At 43.7% G+C, this 24,631-nt stretch overlaps 1 protein-coding gene across 1 annotated transcript in view; it reads left to right on the forward strand.

The window, feature by feature from the left end:
* Positions 1 to 16,565: 16,565 nt before the first annotated feature.
* LOC112249242 (RNA-binding Raly-like protein) overlaps positions 16,566 to 24,631 on the forward strand; it is an 84,530-nt gene continuing 76,464 nt past the window's right edge. The window contains exon 1 of the mRNA XM_024419033.2: positions 16,566 to 16,868. Within this exon, the coding sequence (XP_024274801.1) occupies positions 16,829 to 16,868 (40 nt within the window). The 5' untranslated portion in view covers positions 16,566 to 16,828. The remainder of the gene's footprint in view (positions 16,869 to 24,631) is intronic.

Raw genomic sequence — 24,631 nt, forward strand, 5'->3', positions numbered from 1 at the left:
AAGAAAGGGGGTTGGGTTTTGAATGAAAGAGCGGGAAGACTGAGGAACAAAAAAGATTGTGTGTACAGTATCTTATGCATTTTAAATTACCGCCCATTTGAAAATGGAAAATGCAATAAATATTTACTCTGAGCTACGCTTCGGTAGCTTGGTCGTAGATAGTAGGCCGGGTTGCCCAGCAGGGATCTCTTGTCCTATGAAGAATGTCTCTGTTGGTAAACTGGATACTTGGTAGTACCGTCGTCGTGTGGTAGATAGATACTCTGTCCGTCCTCTCCTAGCCCACGTCTACAGTTGCTGCGCTAACGCAACGGCTAGGAGGTATCACTTCTTTAGTGAATAAGGGTTCAAAGTTCATACCAAGTTACCATGCTATATGCTCATGCTATATTCTGGCTGGTATAGTCGAAATTCATCCTTCCAGTGTGTAGGTCGTCACCTTCACGTTGAAATGTGATGCTAATTTAGTTAGGTTCTTGCTGAGGTTGGTTTAGTTCTGTAGGTGGTCTTTGTCCTTTCAACGTGGGGACCACAAGTCCTACGTCCTTGGAACAGGAAGTTACATTTTCGTAACAGGGCTTATATAGTGGTGAAAGAAGGGCGTGTTTCATAGTTTTCAACTCATGTCTGTTCCCTTGGGCGGGGCCTCTGATTGAGCAGAGTGGTGTTCTTCTGACAAACCGTTCTCTCATTAAGAAGCTAAAAATTACGTTTCATCTTTTCACAAATAGTTTCATATTTAAACATTTAAATTGCACAACAATTCCATGTGAATCTGATAACTAGAATGTGTCGACTTTCCAAGATACACTTTATGTCGTCCTATTATCAGTACGCCAACTGATCTGACATCATATTCATTAAGTACCAACGCATATTTTCAACTGGTTGGATACCGAAATATGGTTCCGTTTCCCACCTTTTGATGTTCCCAGACTCTCTGTTAACAAAGGGCTTTTCAAAGGTCAACTCTATAGAGTAGTGAGAGAGAGAAACGGTGGAAGGTATTTATGGGGTCATAAACCTCCCCCAACAGGCCAACGTCATGACAACGTCAATATATGCCTTCCTCGCCACTCACCCCCCAAAATGTAAGCGATTGCCCAGCACTGGGAGCCAACTGGTGATGCTCGGCACCAGAACACACTGTTTAGACCACCACGCTATGGCAGTTCACAATGCTCTACAAGCTGCAAGAATACTGTGAATACTGATGATACCTGATAGTAATAGTGCATTGTTTTTAATTATTTTGTTTTAAGCCTTCACCAAACCATAGCCCTAACCTTAACCTCTCAGAATGAATACCTAAACGAAACCCTTTGAGTTGTTTCTGTTTCCATGTAACCACATGGAAATAATGTGTCAAAAATAGACGGTCATCCAATAATACGTCAACTATTGAAGGGAAACTATGAGATATTTTTGCTATATTCACCCTCCTTTACAGTGAGTTCTGGTAAAAGCTCCTCATGCGTAGTGTGGACACACTGCAGCTGACCTTGACAGTGCTGAGATCACTTACAGCAGGGAGAGAAGGAGTGGATCGTTAGGTTGTGGCGAGAATAGAGACAGAGAGGATGACGGTGTAAAACTATTAAACCAGGCAGGTGGAAAAGCTTCGACAGTGGGAAGCTGTAACTGAGCAACCTTCAACTTGATGATCAGACAAAAAGGGAGAGAGAGAGAGAACGAGAGAATGAATGCTATTTTGTGAAAGGTTATCCATCAATGAAAAAGAGTGACACTGGTTTGAGATGATTTCACCTTTTTTTTACTCTGCAGGCATTCTTATCCAGAGCAACTAACCGTATGAGTCATGCACAGAACAAGCAGCCAACACAAGCAGAAACACTTGGGACAAACTTGATTAAATAATGGCAAAAATAATGACCAAAAATGTGCAATTCAAACACAAATATATGTAGTTTCCATGTCCTTTCTGTGTGCTTTTACAAGTATGCTCTTTAGAACACACAAAACCCTCCATCCATAAGCATGTTCATTTCCAACATTGTTCGGCGACCGAGAGCCTCTTCCACATAATCAGTGCTTTGATTTCTTTTGCATAGAGAGAGATAATCATTTGTTTGTGATGGTGGGCGCAAATTGGACTTACAAGGCACCTAATATCTTCCTCCCACTTAGAAAAAACATTTTCCTGCTTATTATATTAGTGGGCCGCACTTCTCCCCAGCTAATCATCCTTCTCTTCTTCTGCACAGAGAGAGTGAAAAAGAGAGTGGGAAAGGAGAGATGAGCTGGCAGAATCAGAAAATCACTTCTGCTACGAGGATTAGAGAGATTCTTCTCTTTCAGAGCTGCTGTCTCAGTGGATCAGTGTATGTGTGTGTCTGCGTGTGTGTCTGCGTGTGTATGTGTGCCTCTGTGTATGTGTGCATCTGTGTGTGAGTTCCTCAGTGTGTGATTCCCTCTGAGCCACTGTGTAGGGACATATCCCTTACACTGAAAAACAACTCACTAATTGCATTTGGCCTCTAGTTTTCTGTGTGTGCAGATGAAACCCATTAAATATATATTCAATTTGGCTGTATATTGTTTTCCCTTTCTCCCATATAGTGTCTCTTTCTCTCTGTTCCCCTCTTTCTCTCCTCTCTCCCTCCATTCTGATTTTCATCTGGCTCTGTGGCCGTGGCGCTGGTTGTTAGAGACGTCTGGTTAGAGTGTTATCGTCCCGGCCGGGAGGGGAGGGAGAGCCTACCAGGCTCTGGCGTGACAGAGAGAGAGACAGGGCTGCGGAGGATGATAAATGGGGGTGTCAGTGAACGCTACTCTGTTCTAAAGCGTTCTCCACTGCCTCTCTCTCATTAGACCCAGCCAGCCCTCTGTCGCGACCAAGAAGGTGCTAATGCAAAGTTAACTGCCTTTCATTCTCTCAAATCAAGTCAAATCAAATTGTATTGGTCACATACACATATTTGTAGATGTGTGTTTTTAACTCCAACAGTGCAGTAATACCTAGCAATACAAAACAATACACACAAATCCCATTTTTTTAAATTAAGAAATCTCTCCATCTCTCCACCCCAAAACATAGTTTAATCTGCCTGCCTCCCCCTAGCTAACTTGTCATCACATGAAACACTTTTCTTTAAATTATTCTCCACTGAGGAACCTAGCCGGGCCTGGCTCGGCTGGAGCTTGGCTGGGCCTGCTCTCTTTGTTCAGCACATCACAAGTTCGGAAAGTGTTGTTGGACAGTCTGACTGTCCCATATCCCAGGGTGCATCTCCACAATGCCTGCAGGACTCTGATCAATATCACCTTGAGCATTAACATGCATCCATCTATTCAGTATACAACCATATATACATCTCATGTGTTTGTAGCATAACTTCAGATGTCAGTCCCGCTGTGCTGCAGTGGGGTTTGTCCATATGCTATACTCTGTAACTCTGTTTATCTTCCTTGAAGTAATCACTGATCTAACACAAATCAAATCAAATCAAATCAAATTTATTTATATAGCCCTTCGTACATCAGCTGATATCTCAAAGTGCTGTACAGAAACCCAGCCTAAAACCCCAAACAGCAAGCAATGCAGGTGTAGAAGCACGGTGGCTAGGAAAAACTCCCTAGAAAGGCCAAAACCTAGGAAGAAACCTAGAGAGGAACCAGGCTATGTGGGGTGGCCAGTCCTCTTCTGGCTGTGCCGGGTGGAGATTATAACAGAACATGGCCAAGATGTTCAAATGTTCATAAATGACCAGCATGGTCGAATAATAATAAGGCAGAACAGTTGAAACTGGAGCAGCAGCACAGTCAGGTGGAAGTTGAAACTGGAGCAGCAGCATGGCCAGGTGGACTGGGGACAGCATGGAGTCATCATGTCAGGTAGTCCTGGGGCATGGTCCTAGGGCTCAGGTCAGTTGAAACTGGAACAGCAGCATGGCCAGGTGGACTGGGGACAGCAAGGAGTCATCATGTCAGGTAGTCCTGGAGCTCAGGTCCTAGGGCTCGGGTCCTCCGAGAGAGAGAAAGAAAGAGAGAAGGAGAGAATTAGAGAACGCACACTTAGATTCACACAGGACACCGAATAGGACAGGAGAAGTACTCCAGATATAACAAACTGACCCCAGCCCACATAAACTACTGCAGCATAAATACTGGAGGCTGAGACAGGAGGGGTCAGGAGACACTGTGGCCCCATCCGAGGTCACCCCCGGACAGGGCCAAACAGGAAGGATATAACCCCACCCACTTTGCCAAAGCACAGCCCCCACACCACTAGAGGGATATCTTCAACCACCAACTTACCATCCTGAGACAAGGCTGAGTATAGCCCACAAAGATCTCCGCCACGGCACAACCCAAGGGGGGCGCCAACCCAGACAGGATGACCACAACAGTGAATCAACCCACTCAGGTGACGCACCCCCTCCAGGGACGGCATGAGAGAGCCCCAGTAAGCCAGTGACCCAGCCCCTGTAATAGGGTTAGAGGCAGAGAATCCCAGTGGAAAGAGGGGAACCGGCCAGGCAGAGACAGCAAGGGCGGTTCGTTGCTCCAGAGCCTTTCCGTTCACCTTCCCACTCCTGGGCCAGACCACACTCAATCATATGACCCACTGAAGAGATGAGTCTTCAGTAAAGACTTAAAGGTTGAGACCGAGTTTGCGTCTCTGACATGGGTAGGCAGACCGTTCCATAAAAATGGAGCTCTATAGGAGAAAGCCCTGCCTCCAGCTGTTTGCTTAGAAATTCTAGGGACAATTAGGAGGCCTGCGTCTTGTGACCGTAGCGTACGTGTAGGTATGTACGGCAGGACCAAATCAGAGAGATAGGTAGGAGCAAGCCCATGTAATGCTTTGTAGGTTAGCAGTAAAACCTTGAAATCAGCCCTTGCTTTGACAGGAAGCCAGTGTAGAGAGGCTAGCACTGGAGTAATATGATCAAATTTTTTGGTTCTAGTCAGGATTCTAGCAGCCGTATTTAGCACTAACTGAAGTTTATTTAGTGCTTTATCCGGGTAGCCGGAAAATAGAGCATTGCAGTAGTCTAACCTAGAAGTGACAAAAGCATGGATTAATTTTTCTGCATCATTTTTGGACAGAAAGTTTCTGATTTTTGCAATGTTACGTAGATGGAAAAAAGCTGTCCTCGAAATGGTCTTGATATGTTCTTCAAAAGAGAGATCAGGGTCCAGAGTAACGCCGAGGTCCTTCACAGTTTTATTTGAGACGACTGTACAACCATTAAGATTAATTGTCATATTCAACAGAATATCTCTTTGTTTCTTGGGACCTAGAACAAGCATCTCTGTTTTGTCCGAGTTTAATAGTAGAAAGTTTGCAGCCATCCACTTCCTTATGTCTGAAACACATGCTTCTAGCGAGGGCAATTTTGGGGCTTCACCATGTTTCATTGAAATGTACAGCTGTGTGTCATCCGCATAGCAGTGAAAGTTTACATTAGTTTTTCGAATAACATCCCCAAGAGGTAAAATATATAGTGAGAACAATAGTGGTCCTAAAACGGAACCTTGAGGAACACCGAAATTTACAGTTGATTTGTCAGAGGACAAACCATTCACAGAGACAAACTGATATCTTTCCGACAGATAAGATCTAAACCAGGCCAGAACTTGTCCGTGTAGACCAATTTGGGTTTCCAATCTCTCCAAAAGAATGTGGTGATCGATGGTATCAAAAGCGGCACTAAGGTCTAGGAGCACGAGGACAGATGCAGAGCCTCGGTCCGATGCCATTAAAATGTCATTTACCACCTTCACAAGTGCCGTCTCAGTGCTATGATGGGGTCTAAAACCAGACTGAAGCATTTCGTATACATTGTTTGTCTTCAGGAAGGCAGTGAGTTGCTGAGCAACAGCCTTCTCTAAAATTTTTGAGAGGAATGGAAGATTCGATATAGGCCGATAGTTTTTTATATTTTCTGGGTCAAGGTTTGGCTTTTTCAAGAGAGGCTTTATTACTGCCACTTTTAGTGAGTTTGGTACACATCCAGTGGATAGAGAGCCGTTTATTATGTTCAACATAGGAGGGCCAAGCACAGGAAGCAGCTCTTTCAGTAGTTTAGTTGGAATAGGGTCCAGTATGCAGCTTTAAGGTTTAGAGGCCATGATTATTTTCATCATTGTGTCAAGAGATATAGTACTAAAACACTTGAGCGTCTCTCTTGATCCTAGGTCCTGGCAGAGTTGTGCAGACTCAGGACAACTGAGGTTTGGAGGAATACGCAGGTTTAAAGAAGAGTCCGTAATTTGCTTTCTAATAATCATAATCTTTTCCTCAAAGAAGTTCATGAATTTATCACTGCTAAAGTGAAAGTCATCCTCTCTTGGGGAATGCTGCTTTTTAGTTAGCTTTGCGACAGTATCAAAAAGGAATTTCGGATTGTTCTTATTTTCCTCAATTAAGTTAGAAAAATAGGATGATCGAGCAGCAGTAAGGGCTCTTCGGTACTGCACGGTACTGTCTTTCCAAGCTAGTCGGAAGACTTCCAGTTTGGTGTGGCGCCATTTCCGTTCCAATTTTCTGGAAGCTTGCTTCAGAGCTCGGGTATTTTCTGTGTACCAGGGAGCTAGTTTCTTATGAGAATTTTTTTTAGTTTTTAGGGGTGCAACTGCATCTAGGGTATTGCGCAAGGGTAAATTGAGATCCTCAGTTAGGTGGTTAACTGATTTTTGTCCTCTGGCGTCCTTGGGTAGGCAGAGGGAGTCTGGAAGGGCATCAAGGAATCTTTGTGTTGTCTGTGAATTTATAGCACGACTTTTGATGTTCCTTGGTTGGGGTCTGAGCAGATTATTTGTTGCAATTGCAAACGTAATAAAATGGTGGTCCGATAGTCCAGGATTATGAGGAAAAACATTAAGATCCACCACATTTATTCCATGGGACAAAACTAGGTCCAGCGTATGACTGTGACAGTGAGTGGGTCCAGAGACATGTTGGACAAAACCCACTGAGTCGATGATGGCTCCGAAAGCCTTTTGGAGTGGGTCTGTGGACTTTTCCATGTGAATATTAAATGGGATGGGATGGGTGAAATTAAATTGGATGGGTGAAAGGCAGAGTTCCATTACAGGTTTTACAGACCCAGTCTTGTCAGATCAGTGATCAGTCAAAGGAAGGGGGAAGGAATGACGCACGTAGGATGTATTCAAGAAGGGCCATTGTCTTATTAATGACAGTGTAGTAAGTGCTGCAGTATGGAGGGTGAAACTCCATCATAAACAGCCCTACAGGACATCAGTTGATATGCAGTGCAGGTTTGAGTGTACAGTGTAGTGGGCTGTACTGGAGGTACTGTAGTGTGGACTGTAGAGTGAATGGGAGGTTGGGTTGGATCACTTGGTTAGAGCCTTCTAGTGGAATGAAAGCTTGGCTGCAGTCCTTCTCCCATTAGCCCTTCCAACACTCACTGCTGCCACGGTTACCCCCCATATCTGGGCACTGGCTCTTTGATCAAGTGGCATCAATCTCAAACACACACAGTCAAACACATACTCCCTTCTCGCCCAGGCAAGTTTTAACAGATGGCTGGTCAAGGCTTAGAGACCCAGACTCTGACTCTTTGTCCACTTGAGATGGCACCTCTACACCGGACATAATGAGGCTCTCGCACACAGAACACTCCAGCCAGAGAGATGATGGAGGGAGACAGACAGAAAGTGGGGGGTTGAGGGAGGGAGAGAGAGAAAAAGCAGGAAATACAGGCAGACAGAGCGAGATGGAAATGGAGAGAATATGTGAGAGAGGGAAAAGTTAGAGGGTGAGGGAGAGAGAGAGAGAGAAGAGAAGGGGGAGTGAAAGAGAGTGAAAGGGGAGGGAAAAGAAAGAGAAAGGCAGTCAATGATAATGTATGAGCTGCCTTTTCTGATCTGTAGCGTCTGGGAGGGGAGTAGTGGTGCATTTAAAGAGAAGATTATTATGTCAAGACTCAGTAATACATCTGTGAACACTCGACATCAGTTGTGTGTGTGTATGTGTGTGTGTGTGGGGGGGGTGCATATGAATACTTTTTACTTCTGTGTGCATATGAGTGTGCGCATGTGAGTGTGTGTGTGTGACTGGCTCTGATTTCCCCTCTGATGAGAATAGATGTGTCCAGACATAGCAAGTACCACTTCCCTCCCTCTTCTACTCCCTGGCCATATTTCCCTCTCCCTCCCTCCCCCTCCCTCCCTCCCTCCCTCCCTCCCTCCCTCCCTCCCTCCCTCCCTCCCTCCCTCCCTCCCTCCCTCCCTCCCTCCCTCCCTCCCTCCCTCCCCCCTCCCTCCCTCCCTCCCTCCCTCCCTCCCTCCCTCCCCTCCCTCCCCCTCCCTCCCTCTCCTCCCTTCCCCCTCTCTTTGGCCTTGTTCCTCAGTGCTCACTCTCCTTCCCCCTCACTCCTCTATATTTTTCTCTTTCCCTTGTGCCTCTCTCTTTCTCTCCACTTTCTTTCTCCTCCACACTACCTCTGAGTTATCATGCCAATTATCCTCCTCTCTCCCTATCCTTCACCTTCCTCTCCCTCTATCCCTTAACTATGTCTCACTGCCTCTCCAACTCTCTCCCTCACTAACACTGTCTCACCTTCTCCCAATGCCTGTTCCTTTTTGCCTCTGTTCCTTTGTCTCCTACCCCTCTCTCATTCTTCTCCCACCACGCCCACCTCTCTCCCCCCTCCCACCTTCTGGATCAGTTTTCTGGGCCGTGTCAGAGAGTTCTACTCCATTGGTTCTCTCTCTAATCCTCCGCCTATCCCACTCTCCCTAATCCTCCCCCTATCCCACTCTCTCTAATCCTCCCCCTATCCCACTCTCGCTAATCCTCCCCCTATCCCACTCTCTCTAATCCTCCCCTATCCCACTCTCGCTAATCCTCCCCCTATCCCACTCTCTCTAATCCCCCTATCCCACTCTCGCTAATCCTCCCCCTATCCCACTCTCGCTAATCCTCCCCTATCCCACTCTCTCTAATCCTCCCCCTATCCCACTCTCGCTAATCCTCCCCTATCCCACTCTCTCTAATCCTCCCCTATCCCACTCTCGCTAATCCTCCCCCTATGCCACTCTCTCTAATCCTCCCCCTATCCCACTCTCTCTAATCCTCCCCTATCCCCGCTCTCGCTAATCCTCCCCCTATCCCACTCTCTCTAATTCTCCCCTATCCCACTCTCTCTAATCCTCCCCCTATCCCACTCTCGCTAATCCTCCCCTATCCCACTCTCTCTAATCCTCCCCCTATCCCACTCTCTCTAATCCTCCCCCTATCCCACTCTCTCTAATCCTGGCAGGTGCATTACGTTCGTTTAAAAAGTTTGGGAGAAAGTCTGGAGCGATGATCCAAGTCAATGTCACGAACTAGAATGTGTGTAACTGACCAGTGAGGTTCTGAACAATAATTACTCTAGCTACCCTCACTGAGTCAGTTGTTGGGCTTGTAGGGACTTGGATTTCACTGTTTGACTGACATGGAGAAGAAAGAAGTTTAAAAAATGCTTTCAGCTTTCCCCAACTTTGTAGAATCTCAATTCAACGGCTCAGACACAAGAGGTATGTGGCAGGGTCTACAGTCAATCACGGATTACAAAAAGAAAACCAGCCCAGTCACGGACCAGGATGTCTTGCTCCCAGGCAGACTAAATAACTTTTTTGCCCGCTTTGAGGACAATACAGTGCCACTGACACGGCCCGCAACTAAAACATGCGGACTCTCCTTCACTGCAGCCGACGTGAGGAAAACATTTAAACGTGTCAACCCTTGCAAGGCTGCAGGCCCAGACGGCATCCCCAGCCGCGCCCTCAGAGCATGCGCAGACCAGCTGGCTGGTGTGTTTACGGACATATTCAATCAATCCCTATCCCAGTCTGTTGTTCCCACATGCTTCAAGAGGGCCACCATTGTTCCTGTTCCCAAGAAAGCTAAGGTAACTGAGCTAAACGACTACCGCCCGTAGCACTCACTTCCGTCATCATGAAGTGCTTTGAGAGACTAGTCAAGGACCATATCACCTCCACCCTACCTAACACCCTAGACCCACTCCAATTTGCTTACCGCCCAAATAGGTCCACAGACGATGCAATCTCAACCACACTGCACACTGCCCTAACCCATCTGGACAAGAGGAATACCTATGTGAGAATGCTGTTCATCGACTAGAGCTCGGCATTTAACACCATAGTGCCCTCCAAGCTCGTCATCAAGCTCGAGACCCTGGGTCTCGACCCCGCCCTGTGCAACTGGGTACTGGACTTCCTGACGGGCCTCCCCCAGGTGGTGAGGGTAGGCAACAACATTTCCACCCCGCTGATCCTCAACACTGGGGCCCCACAAGGGTGCGTTCTGAGCCCTCTCCTGTACTCCCTGTTCACCCACGACTGCGTGGTCACGCACGCCTCCAACTCAATCATCAAGTTTGCGGACGACACAACAGTGGTAGGCTTGATTACCAACAACGACGAGACGGCCTACAGGGAGGAGGTGAGGGCCCTCGGAGTGTGGTGTCAGGAAAATAACCTCACAATCAACGTCAACAAAACTAAGGAGATGATTGTGGACTTCAGGAAACAGCAGAGGGAACACCCCCCTATCCACATTGATGGAACAGTAGTGGAGAGGGTATTAAGTTTTAAGTTCCTCGGCGTACACATCACAGACAAACTGAATTGGTCCACCCACACAGACAGCATCGTGAAGAAGGCACAGCAGCGCCTCTTCAACCTCAGGAGGCTGAAGAAATTTGGCTTGTCACCAAAAGCACTCACAAACTTCTACAGATGCACAATCGAGAGCATCCTGTTGGGCCGTATCACCGCCTGGTACGGCAACTGCTCTGCCCACAACCGTAAGGCTCTCCAGAGGGTAGTGAGGTCTGCACAACGCATCACCGGGGGCAAACTACCTGCCCTCCAGGACACCTACACCACCCGATGTCACAGGAAGGCCATAAAGATCATCAAGGACAACAACCACCCGAGCCACTGCCTGTTCACCCTGCTATCATCCAGAAGGCGAGGTCAGTACAGGTGCATCAAAGCTGGGACCAAGAGACTGAAAAACAGCTTCTATCTCAAGGCCATCAGACTGTTAAACAGCCACCACTAACATTGAGTGGCTGCTGCCAACACACTGACTCAACTCCAGCCACTTTAATAATGGGAATTGATGGGAAATGATGTAAAATATATCACTAGCCACTTTAAACAATGCTACCTAATATAATGTTTACATACCCTACATTATTCATCTCATATGTATATGTATATACTGTACTCTATATCATCTACTGCATCTTTATGTAATACATGTATCACTAGCCACTTTAACTATGCCACTTTGTTTACATACTCATCTCATATGTATATACTGCACTCAATACCATCTACTGTATCTTGCCTATGCCGCTCTGTACCATCACTCACTCATATATCTTTATGTACATATTCTTTATCCCCTTACACTTGTGTCTATGAGGTAGTAGTTTTGGAATTGTTAGCTAGATTACTTGTTGGTTATTACTGCATTGTCGGAACTAGAAGCACAAGCATTTCGCTACACTCGCATTAACATCTGCTAACCATGTGTATGTGACAAATAAAATTTGATTTGATTTGATTTGATTTCGCTTAGCTTGTTTGATTACCTTGCGGAGGGAATAGCTACACTGTTTGTTAGCTACCAAAGTCATAGAAGAGCCAAGGACAGGCCTTCAGAGGGAGCATCAGCTAGCTAATCCAATAGTGATATACTGACATATTGAATTTACCCGGTTTATCGCCATCACTGCTGACACTCGCAATGTACCAGTAGCTCAGTAGGAAATAGAGGTTGCAGGCTTCACATTCATGCTCGGCACAGCACCTGGTTTCAGTCAGAGTCTCATTTCTAAACCTGCCTTCCACTGGTTATACTAAGCCATCGAAAGTCCTCCAGGGTGAAATGAGCATCGCATACAGTAGATGTGTGCATGGTTCCCATTCTCCAATCTGCTCGCTTCAACCGGAAAATCCATTCCGACTTCAAAGCTACTCGTTTTTGGGTCACAAATGAGTGGGCCACAAATAAGTTGTAACCCCTTCCTTGTGGGTATTATTGCACTATGTGGGTATTACTGCACTAGTTACAAACAACAAAACTACTACAACACTCACTCGCTCAACTTCCACTACCAAACGCACAGGAGTTGCAGTTTTCCCGCATTCATTTACGTATATGGTTTCTTCTTTGTGGATGTACATTGTAGCTCACCAGTGTCAACACTTGGTTTGGAATGTAATTACATGCTAGCATCGCAAGTAGTGAACATTAGCCAGCTGGAATTAGCTAGGTAGCAACGGTTCTCCATATGACTTTGAGAATTAGTGCATTGTGGGTAGTTCCAACAATATCCAGAAAAAAGCTAAGAAATATTTAAAAACACTCAAATATAACTATGTTTGTAGTTATAGGTAACTATATAGATTGTGACTACAACTAAGTTACTAAGTCTTTGACCAAACTGTGTTGTTACTTTGGTGTGTAGAAACTCATGCTTCATACCCTTTAATACCTGTGTGTGTGTGTGTGTGTGTTTACCACTTCCCTCCCAAACCACAACCCCAAGTCATGAGCAAACAAACCCAACTGTTATCATACGGATCAGTAGAAATCAGAGGTTTTCTAACGGCTTTACAAAGTGTTATTAAGTGTTGACAACAACAGCCTCTCAGCCTAAAGCCAGTCTACTCTGTGTTGACTTTTAATAGCCTAATTAAATACCTAGATGAAAGCCTCTACCCTGGGACCATCAGTGCTACATTCTACAGGCCTGTATACACAACAGTACACTAAACAAAGGAACAACTATTAACGATGCTGATGGTTACAGATGGATTCAGTTGATTTTGGTGTTAATGGTTATGATGATTGTAAACACAGGCCTAGGTGATATTAATGGTGCAGGGAGCTACAGCATAAGTATTTATCCTAGGCCTTCATGGATTGATTTATACAGTATATGTATGTGCGTGTGTGTGTGTATGTGTATGTGTGTGTGCGTGTGTGTGTGTGTGTGTGTGTGTGTGTTTGTGCACGTGTGCATGATTGCTTGCCTATATCTGCATAGATGCATGTACATACAGTGCCTTCAGAAAGTATTTACACCCCTTGACTATTTCCAAATTTTGTTGTGTTCCAAATTAGGATTAAAATGGATTTAATTGTTGTTGTTTTTTCAACAATTTACACAAAATACTCTGTAAAGTCAAAGTGGAAGATTTTTTTTACATATATATTTTTAAAGATGAATGAAAAATAAAACACTAATATATCTTGATTAGATAAGTATTCAACCCCCTGAGTCAATACATAAAAAAACTTCCTAGTCCTTGCTGATGACGATGATATCCATAACATGATGCAGCCACCACCATGCTTGAAAATATGAAGAGTGGTACTCAGTGATGTGTTGTGTTAGATTTGCCCTGAACATAATGCTTGCATTCAGGATAAAAGTGTATTTCTTCAACACATTTTTTGCAGTATTGCTTTACTGCCTTATTGCAAACAGGATGCATGTTTTATAATATTTTTTCTGTACAGGCTTCCTTCTTTTCACTCCAGTAGGTTAGTATTGTGGAGTAACTACAATGTTATTGATCCATCCTCAGTTTTCTCCTGTCACAGCCATTCAATTCTGTTTTAAAACTGTTTTAAAATCACCATTGGCCTCATGGTGAAATCCCTGAGTGGTTTCCTTCCTCTCTGGAAACTGAGTTAGGAAGGTCACCTGTATGCTCCTTTGCACCCCAGTATCTCTACTTGCACATTCATATTCTGCACATCTATCACTCCAGTGTTTAATTGCTAAATTGTAATTACTTTGCCACTACAGCCTATTTATGGCCTTACCTCCCTAATCTTACCTCATTTGCACACACTGTATATAGACTTTTATATTGTGTTATTGACTGTATGTTTGTTTATTCCACGTGTAACTCTGTGTTGTTGTTTGTGTCGCACTGCTTTGCTTTATCTTGGCCAGGTCACAGTTGTAAATGAGAGCTTGTTCTCAACTGGCCTACCTGGTTAAATAAAGGTGAAATAAATAAATACAACATCTTTGTTGTAACTGGATGTATTGATACACCAAGTCTAATTGCTAACTTCACCAAGCTCAAAGGGATATTCAATGTCTGCTTTTTTATTTTGACCCATCTACCTATCGGTGCCCTTCTTTGTGAGGCATGGGAAGCCTCCCTGGTCTTTGTGCTTGAATCTGTGCTTGAAATTCACTACTCAACTGAGGGACCTTCCAGATAATTGTATGTGTGGGGTACAGTGATGGGGTAATCATTCAAAAATCATGTTAACCGTTATTATTGCACATAGAGCAGTAGCAGTGTGTGGGTAAAATCACTGGGGAAGACAAGCCAAGCCAGTAAAAAGGCCATATTACACCCTCTGTTGTGATAATTGTGTTGTTTGTTCTATAACCCATTCGTTCATACGCCACTGTGATACACCATAAGGCCGAGACAACAAACAGACAGTCACACACAGGAGGAATAGATGTGTTTCTTCACAAAACCGGAGAGCAACATCTGTCCACAAAGCAAATATTGCTTGTAACAAACAGTTACGTGACCTACAACATGGTCAAGCAAGTCAATGTTTAATACAGTTTACTAAACCATTACTACTATAGAACCACTGAGTTACCGCAAGTCAGCACAAAGACAACAGGAGCACTGCCTCCGCTATTCAAGCACCATTTCAACATCATCAAACAACTAGGCTATGTATGCTTAGTTTAATACAGTGAAGACAAACTTAAAGATACCAAAAACAATATAGTCCAATCAATGCTCCTAAATATCATGTGGCTGTCCATGGTACTGATTTCTATGTGTGTGTGTGTGTGTGTGTGTGTGTGTGTGTGTGTGTGTGTGTGTGTGTGTGTGTGTGTGTGTGTGTGTGTGTGTGTGTGTGTGTGTGCGTGTGCAAGTTAAAAAAGAAAGTTGACTCACCCTACTTGTAGACTAGTTGAAAGCCAATGCCATCCTCCTCTCTTTCATGTTGGCAAAACGGTCTACGGCTCTGTCATACAGTACACTTTTAGTTTTTGTTGTCATAGGCTACAGAGATAACTTCCTTGCATGGGCAACAATGAAACAGCTAAGTTAGGTAGCTAGTTAACTTGAACCTACAAGGCTACATATAGAAATTCAATCGTCTCATAATCTTCGACATCATAATCATTGGCCTGTACAGAGAATTAAGTCAAAACCGCAAGTCCAAATCCCCATCTCCATCCATGGCTTAGTAAAGGGTCTGATTTAGCAAGCTGGCTACTGCCAGACAACAACACAGCCAGACCAGAAACAAATGTTTACTCCTGAATGTACAGTATTTAGGCTTGCTATAACAAAGGGGTTGAATACTTATTGACTCAAAACATTTCAGATTTACATTGTTATTAACTTGTAATCATTTCAAAAAACAATATTCCACTTTGAAATTGTGGGGTACTGTGTATAGATCAGTGGCACAAAAATCTAAATATAATACATTTTCAATTTGGGCTGTGGAAATGTGTAAAAAGTCAAGGGGTGTGAATACTTTCTAAAGGCACTGTATGCGTGTTTGAAGGTAGGTGTCCACACTGTGGAGTTGTCTGATGGGGTCCACTATGCATTGACGTGTTTCTGTTGTTGAGTAAATGACTGGTTAATCAAGTGCAGGGGAACAAACACCAGAGGTCTGCTATACCTGTCTGTAATATCTAGCTCCTCACCCTAATCACATTGCACTCGAGGGACACTGCCTGTTTTTATACTGTATGTGTGTGAGCATTTGATTGCGTGCATGTGTGTGTGTGTCTTAGCCTCAGTAGAATGACTCTGTCTTAGATAAGGCTTAATTAATGTTGCTCTCTCCACAACAGGGAGGTGAGTCTCTCCCCCTCCTCTCTCTTTCTCTCCCACCCCATTCCTCTCTCTCTCTCTATCACTCCCCCCACTCTCTCTATCGCTCGCTCTCCCCGCCGGCCCGCCCTCTCTGTCTCCCTCCCCCTTTCCCCTCATCCTCAAGTATCTCCACTGTTAACTCATCCAGTTGTCACCCACAACACCCACATTCTCTGTATGACGTGTGTGTGTTTGGTGCGTGTGAGTGCCTGTGAATAATGCCATCCCTCTGTGATATGAGGTCAGTGGTGAGCTCCTCTCGTGTTCTCTGTATGTGGCTCTGCTTTGTCCTCAGATTCATGCTCCTCTCTTAGACCCCTGCCCTCCCCTGTCCCCCTTCACTCTCTCAGCCCCCGGCTGTGGATAGAGTTACACTCACTTCACCACACCCTACGCACACACACGCATATATACATATACACACACACACACACACACACACACACACACACACACACACACACACACACACACACACACACACACACACACACACACACACACACACACACTTCTTGGCAGCTCTCTCTTTGCCTGGGCAGGCTCTATAAACCCTGAGCCCCAGCCAGGCTCCTCTTGCTGTGAAAAAACAATTTACACACTCACACTAACCCCCCTGCCTGCTGGAGCTAATGGGCTAACCCAGTGCTTCCTCTGTCCACCCCCGCTGCAGAGGGACAGATGGTACATACTGTTGGTGCTGCTCTAACTGCTCTGTCATTGATTCAGTAGTAACACAGTCGTCAGTCCACAGCCTGCCTGCCTGCAGAGAGAGAGCCAAAGCAGGAAGAAAGAAAGAGAGGACATAAGGAGAGAGGAAAATAGACTGATTGTGAGAGAGAGAAGCAGGGAAAGCATCCAGCCATCTGTCTGTCCAGTCTGAAAGCCACAGCCGCCCTCTTTGTTTGGCGTTCCTGATATGACCCTGTTTAAAAGTGAGCACCACCGCAGCCCACTATGTGAGTATGCCAGGCAAAAGATACCACTCTGTGTCTTTGTCTCTATATTTTAGTGTGTATGTACGCATCTCCTACTCACTCTCTCTCTCTCTGCTTATACCTCCCTTCTACCTTATACCTCCTTCCCTATTTTTGTCTCTCCCTGTCTATCCCTTTTTTCACCTCCCTTTTTCTACTTTTCACTCCCCTTTCTTTCACATCTATTTTCTCCTTCCTCTCTACTTTCTCTTGGTTTCTCTCCCACTGCCTCTCTATTCCCTAAATCCCCTGTCCCTATTTCCCCTCTCCTTCCTCTATCCCCCTTTCTCTCTCCCTCTGGTATTTCCTCATGCCGAACCTTACGCCTGGCCAGGGATAACCCTGTCTAATGGAACGAGAGACAGAACGAGAGAAGGAGAGAGGAGTGAGTGAGTGAGGTAGTGAAAGGATCCCGAGTTGAGGTGACAGGAACTCGACTGTTTACTCTCCGAACACAGCTGTGCTTAACCAAGAACTGGAGAGGTGTGTTTGAGAGGACGTGGGCGTGATGAGAGCGTGTTATGTATCTGTCATTCATCTGTGTGTGTGTGTGTACGTGGATGCTTGCGAGAGACAGAGATAGCCAGACAGAGACAGCCAGCCAGAGAGGAAGAAAGAGATCACTTATGCATGTCTACATACATGCTACAGTATGTGTGAGCATGGGTGCATGAGATTGAGTTACGACAGATGTCTGTAACTGTGATAGTGTGCTGGCCAACAGAATGGTGCTGGTTTTGGACTCTCTGAGGCGTCAGGCTGTGTGCTTGACAGGCTCTCCTGCACTGCTAGACTGTGTGAATCGATCCTAGACCAAAGCAGCTCAGGAGGAAGAATAAGGGCACAGTGTCAGCTCTCTCTCACTGGAGCAGAGAGGACAGAGAGAGAGTCTTTAAGACCGAGGGCTAGAGCTGAAACTTCTACCCAGCTGAGCCTTCACTGGAGTTGTCAATAACTGTGGAGACTGGGATTACATCGGTTCACAGGGAAGATGTTATTTCTATTGCACATCTTAGCCACTGCATGCGTGTATGTGTGTGCATGTGTATGATTCTGGGCCTTGGGGGATGCCACTGTTTCTGGTTAGTGAGCCAACACAGAATGAGGTTCATTTTCACCTTTGACAGAGTAGTTATTAGATACTGGTATGTCTGTTTGTCTGTATTGCTGTCTTTAACTAGAGTATCGGACTGTCCTGAAAATAACTAGAATATCAGACGGTCCAGAAAAAGAGAGAAAGGGCGAGAAGACATTTATTAAAGGCCCACTGCAGTCAAATACATGATTTGACTATGTTTTATATATATTACCACACTATGAGGTTAATACTGTGAAATTGTCAAAAATTATGATAATGCCCTTTTTTTTATACTGCATGTGATGACAGTCCACATAAAAGCACTTTTGCACTTAAGGCCTAGATTCAATCAAATCAAGCACTAACCTGCGAAAGCAGACGACCGTATAGCGATGTTTTGGCGGTGTTGGCTGTCAAATCAGTGAGCAGCTGCTCTTGCGATCATTGTCACAAAGCCACACCCGCCCCACTCGAATAAGAAGTTCAGAACAAGACAGCGTAGGCTATGTTTTGGTGGGATGGAGTTTTGGCCTTCAATGGTGACATCACGATGTGGTAAATTAGTTAATAGACCAATAAGACAGAGAGTTCCAAACCTCTCTGCCAATTACAGCTAATTGTCAGTTTTTCCTTCCCAACTCAGACCACTCCCAGACAGTTCTAGCAAAATTCTTGCTTGAGAAATTGCCCTTTGCTAAGAAGCTATCTTTCTTTTTGACCATTTTATTTGAAAACAATCACAATGACCTGATGCATAAAAAAATCATGACAGGCCTTATGGAAACAGCTAATTTGTCAGTAAAACTTCCCAATGTCGACAAAACGAAATACGCTAGACAACGTGGGATATTTATTTTGTCTTTGAAATAGATTATGCAACAACTGCGGTGGAAAAGCTTTTATGCGCAAATATTGACAGAAAAACCATAATGCCTCAGTAAACTTGGAGTCACGTGATGATGTTGTAGCCTACTACCACCACGACATGGAAAACAATTCAGTTTATAGGCAGATAAAATAAGTTATGATGAACAATTTCCAATAAATATTGAGGGTAGGCTATCATTTAAATGATGCTGATGTCATGATGATAGGTGCTTGGCTGCCAATTCTAAAAATTAAAAAGGATCTTGCTTTTATCCATATCATCTTATTACCTACACTGTCAACTTTATCAGTTAACTTTTGTCTAAAGAGTATGGGCCAAAACCAGATTGGGTTCTAATGCTATTTATCGCAATTTTTTTCGCAGTTTTTGTGACAAAACTATACGTAGTGTTAAAAATGCAATTGAAACCATTTAAACGTTTGTTTTTTATTCAGTAAATGAAACTTAAGGCTCGATTCAATCAGATCCACTTTAGCCAACATCCACATAGCAGTTGTTTTGACGATGTCTTAGGTGGAACTTCATTACAGCTGTCAAAAGTGGCTCTCGGCATTATACCTAAAGAGGACATTACCATTGGCGGCACAGAGTAGCATTAACAGAAATACCATGCAGCCTTGTTTACAAGTGGAACACTGGAATGTGAGATGTAATCTACACCTCCATTAGGATGATAGAAATCATTATGATCTAGTTTAATGATTTTTCAATTTAAGAGTAATTATTTCTATATAGCCTACGCTTTCTTGCTCTGAACTTCTTATTCGAGTGGGGCGGGTGTGGCTTCGTGACAATGATCGCAAGAGCAGCTGCTCACTGATTTGACAGCCAACACCGCCAAAACATCGCTATACGGTGTTAGTGCATGATCTGATTGAATCTAGGCCTTAAGTGCAAAAGTGCTTTTTTTGTGGACTGTCATCACATGCAGTATTTTATTTGTTAAAAAGTCTGTTTGATTGAAACATCTGGTGGGAAAATGCACATATATTGTTTTAATATCCGCATTCAAATCTGTCGCCAAATGGATGGAAGTTTAGCTAGTAAGATACTTAAATGTTACCCAGAAATGATTTGATATTGAGATAATAAAAAACAGATGCATTGGACCTTTAAGGGTTATAGAGCTTTTAAGGAACAGTGAAAGAATATTATTTACAAAAATAACCGAAAAAGCTAGAGAGAGACAGAATGGGAGGATGAGAGAGGGAGGAATAGTCCTCAGAGAGTGAAAAAGAGAGAGAGAGTGAGAGGATGAGAGAGGGAGGAAGAGTCCTCAGAGAGCGAAAAAGAGAAAGATAGAGTGAGAGGATGAGAGAGGGAGGAAGAGTCCTCAGAGAGTGAAAAAGAGAGAGAGAGAGTGAGAGGATGAGAGAGAGGGAGGAAGAGTCCTCAGAGAGTGAAAAAGATAGAAAGATAGAGTGAGAGGATGAGAGAGGGAGGAAGAGTCCTCAGAGAGTGAAAAAGAGAGAGAGAGTGAGAGGATGAGAGAGAGGGAGGAAGAGTCCTCAGAGAGTGAAAAAGATAGAAAGATAGAGTGAGAGGATGAGAGAGGGAGGAAGAGTCCTCAGAGAGTGAAAAAGAGAGAGAGAGTGAGAGGATGAGAGAGGGATGAAGAGTTCTCAGAGAGTGAAAAATAGAGAGAGAGTGAGAGGATGAGAGAGGGAGGAAGAGTCCTCAGAGAGTGAAAAAAAGAGAGAGAGTGAGAGGATGAGAGAGGGAGGAAGAGTCCTCAGAGAGTGAAAAAGAGAGAGAGAGTGAGAGGATGAGAGAGGGAGGAAGAGTCCTCAGAGAGTGAAAAAGAGAAAGAGAGTGAGAGGATGAGAGAGGGAGGAAGAGTCCTCAGAGAGCAAAAAAGATAGAAAGATAGAGTCAGAGGATGAGAGAGGGAGGAAGAGTCCTCAGAGAGTGAAAAAGAGAGAGAGAGTGAGAGGATGAGAGAGGGATGAAGAGTTCTCAGGGAGTGAAAAAGAGAGAGAGAGTGAGAGGATGAGAGAGGGAGGAAGAGTCCTCAGAGAGTGAAAAAGAGAGAGAGAGTGAGAGGATGAGAGAGGGAGGAAGAGTCCTCAGAGAGTGAAAAGAGAGAGAGAGTGAGAGGATGAGAGAGGGAGGAAGAGTCCTCAGAGAGTGAAAAAGAGAAAGAGAGTGAGAGGATGAGAGAGGGAGGAAGAGTCCTCAGAGAGTGAAAAAGATAGAAAGATAGAGTGAGAGGATGAGAGAGGGAGGAAGAGTCCTCAGAGAGTGAAAAAGATAGAAAGATAGAGTGAGAGGATGAGAGAGGGAGGAATAGTCCTCAGAGAGCAAAAAAATAGAGATCTGGAACAGAACTAGATCCAAATGTTCTTCTCTCGTGTGTTTAGTAAACTAAGCACATGAACTTAGGACCCACTGGGCACAAACTGGTAAAATCAAAATGGTTTCAATGTAATTTGTCAACATATTTTGACATGGAATCTATGTGGAAAATACATTGAATAAAAAAAACATCAACATAAACTATTGTTTTGAGGGTGACAATTTGAGGGTGAAATTGCAACCACAGCATTACGCCATAATTGTAACCAATTTTCAACATAGAAAATTATACTCCTTGTATAAAATATGTTGAACCTTTGAAACAACATTAGATCTTCAACGTTATAACCACTATCAGAAAAAAAACTGGGCAGCACCTCCTACTGGAGAGTTGATCTGCAACTATTCATTTGTTCTCCCATTCAGGGTTTAAACTTAACCCATCTTTTATATTTGTCACTGACTACTACCAATGCACTATCGTGAAAATGATTATGGAGAGATCTCTTAATAACTATTCATTCACTGCGTGTCTGTAAATTAATGATTGATATGTTGGATTCATGTCTCCATTACAACCAAAAATCTAAGTTAAAGAATAGGACTAAATCAAATCAAACTTTATTGAAAGTGCATTTAAAGTTGGATTTGAGGCATTGGACAACCTCCCTGGTCTTCGTGGATGATTCTGTGTTTGAAATGCACTACTCGACTGAGGGACCTTACTGATAATTGTATATGTGCGGTACAGAGATGCGGTAGTTATTCAAAGATCATGTTAAACACTATTATTGCACACAGTGTGAGTCCATGCAACTTATTATGTGCCTTGTTAAGCACATTTTTACTCCTGAACTTTATTTAGGCTTGCCATAACCAGTGGTATAAAGTACTTAAGTAAAAATACTTTAAAGTACCAATTAAGCAGTTTTTGGGTCGTATCTGTCTGTACTTTACTATTAATATTTTTGACAACTTTTACTTTTATTGCACCACGTTCCTAAAGATTTTTAAAAACTTTTTACTCCATACATTTTCCCTGACACCCAAAAGTACTAGTTACAATTTGAATGCTTAGCAGGACAGGATGGTCCAATTCACACACTTATCAAGAGAACATCCCTGGCCATCTCTACTGCCTCTGATCTGACGGACTCACTAAACACAAATCATGTCTGAGTGTTGGAGTATGCCCCTGGCTATCTGTAAATAAAAATTCATAAAAAATCATGTAATCTGTTTTGCTTAATATAAGGAATTTGATACTTAATGATGTTTTAGCAATTACATTTACTATTGATATTTAAGTATATTTAAAACCAAATACTTTTTGACTTTTACTCAAGTAGTATTTTACTGGATGACTTTCACTTTTACTTGATTTCATTTTAAATTAAGGTACGGTATCTGTTACAATTGGCTATAACAAAGGGGTGGAATGCTTATTGACACAAGACATTTCAGCTTTTAATTTTTAATGAATTAGTAAGAAAATGTAAAAACATAATTCGACTGACATTATGGGGTATTGTGTGAAGGCCAGTGACAAAAACATACCTCAATTGAATCCATTTTAAATTCAGGCTGCAACACAACAAGATGTGGAAAAAGTCAAGGAGTGTAAATACTTTCTGAAGGCTCTGTATACTCCTATATTATTCAAGAATCAATGGGTACATATCATTCATTTATAAGTCCAAAAATGTGTTGCAACTACGGATTGCCCCTTTAACAGGCAGTGACCTTTATACAGCAGAACCATGTCGTCCATTTCAATGTGATCCGTTAACCTGTCCCCAGAAATGTTTTCTGTCCACTGTTCCACAAATGTCAAGCAAAATCTTTCCCTTGTCCCGCATTTGGGTTTTTTAAGATTTCGTCACCCTAATTCCAACCGGTGGAAACATTGCTTCTGCAAGAATTTAAGTAGAATTTGCAGTTTTATATGTGAAAAACAATCAGGCAGCTTGTATCAGAAACAAAGAGCAGAACCACTGGAGTGGCTGAGTTTCACGTATCTGACTCATGAAAATTTCACACGTGTCCGAAAATAATGTTTTTTTCCCCACATGATTTTTTCATGTGTTGTTTTGTAAGGGCAATAATGCAACTGTCAGGAATGCTGTGATGTACCTCCTCTACTGTCTTTCTAACCTATTCTCTCTCCCTCTATCCCCCTTTCTCTCTCTTTCAACAGTCTCCCCCCCATCTTTTTCTCCATCCTCTCTCTCCCTCTCACGCCCACTCCCCGTCATGCTGCTTTGTTAGGCCTATTGTTATGACAGTGATGTTGGTGGTTGCTCAGCTTGTGATATCGTCAGTAAGAACCCTGTCAGCAGACTCTGATCTGAGATCAAATGGACCAGGACTGCTGTCAGAGAAAGCAGATGGGAGTGATCCAGGAAGTCAGATCTGAGAACAGCACGATGGTAGAGACTTTGCATTGTGTCAGCATGATGTGGACAGGCAGGAGGGTGGGCTGTGCTTTAACAGTCTCGTTTGACTAACTACCCATTCTGCCACTGCAGAATGCCAGCCTCGTGTATGTGTGATAGGCAATGCCACTTGCCAAAAACACACAGGGCTCCACGCTGTGCAGGATCCCCCACAATTCATCTGTTCCTGGAGCGCACAAAACTGCCAAAATGTCACTCCACTCTCTACACAGTTCAGGGCTCTCATTACATCATCTTTTCCACATCGGGGGCTTGACTCCCAGTTTAAGAGGTCACAGCATTTGCCTGAGTAAAAAACGAATAAAAAACAAATCCTAATTCCAAGTAGGATGTTTTTGCTTATGCATAGCCTCCTCTCTTCCAGGTAATGTGATTAAGCTGGCTTTAGATATGAGCATTTACCATAGCTGGTGGTGAGGCAGAGTAGAGGTCAGTGGGAGAGGCAGGAGCCAACAGTCAGTCAGTACACGGCAGTAGGGATTATGGATTTATAATCCTGTGGTTATGATTACAACTCATTTCATGTGACCTTGGTTTTGGTCACACTGACAGACAGTCACTGGCTGCAGCCACTTGTTTGATGAAGCATCTCTGTTTCAGTTTACTGGTTTCGTGGTTGATGGGATTCTATACCGAGTCCTCCACCCTTTCTGGCCTCTTTGTCATCATGTTCACAGACTTCAACACACAGATTGTGGAGATAAACTCATGAACAAGGGCTAATCAGAATCGAGGTCAATGCATTGTTCATTTTGTCAGATTAGGAACTGAATTGGAATTTGTATGATTTCCATGTTACATCAATAGTGGGGTTGAAAAAGTGGAGTTAGTGTTTCTTACAATAGTTAATTCCTACCTCTGCTGTCGTACTGTGATCAGAAATTCCATAAGGAATTAAATAGAAAAATATGCATAGAACATCTTGTCGATGGCTGTTTGTTTTTTACTGTAGGCCCGTGTTCATGTTATAAAGTACAATCTGTGTAGGCTTGAAAAATCCCAGGAACTTTCCCCAAATTCCCAGATT

Source organism: Oncorhynchus tshawytscha, linkage group LG04 (assembly GCF_018296145.1).
Source record: "Oncorhynchus tshawytscha isolate Ot180627B linkage group LG04, Otsh_v2.0, whole genome shotgun sequence".
In the NCBI taxonomy this organism is placed as follows: Eukaryota; Metazoa; Chordata; class Actinopteri; order Salmoniformes; family Salmonidae; genus Oncorhynchus; species Oncorhynchus tshawytscha.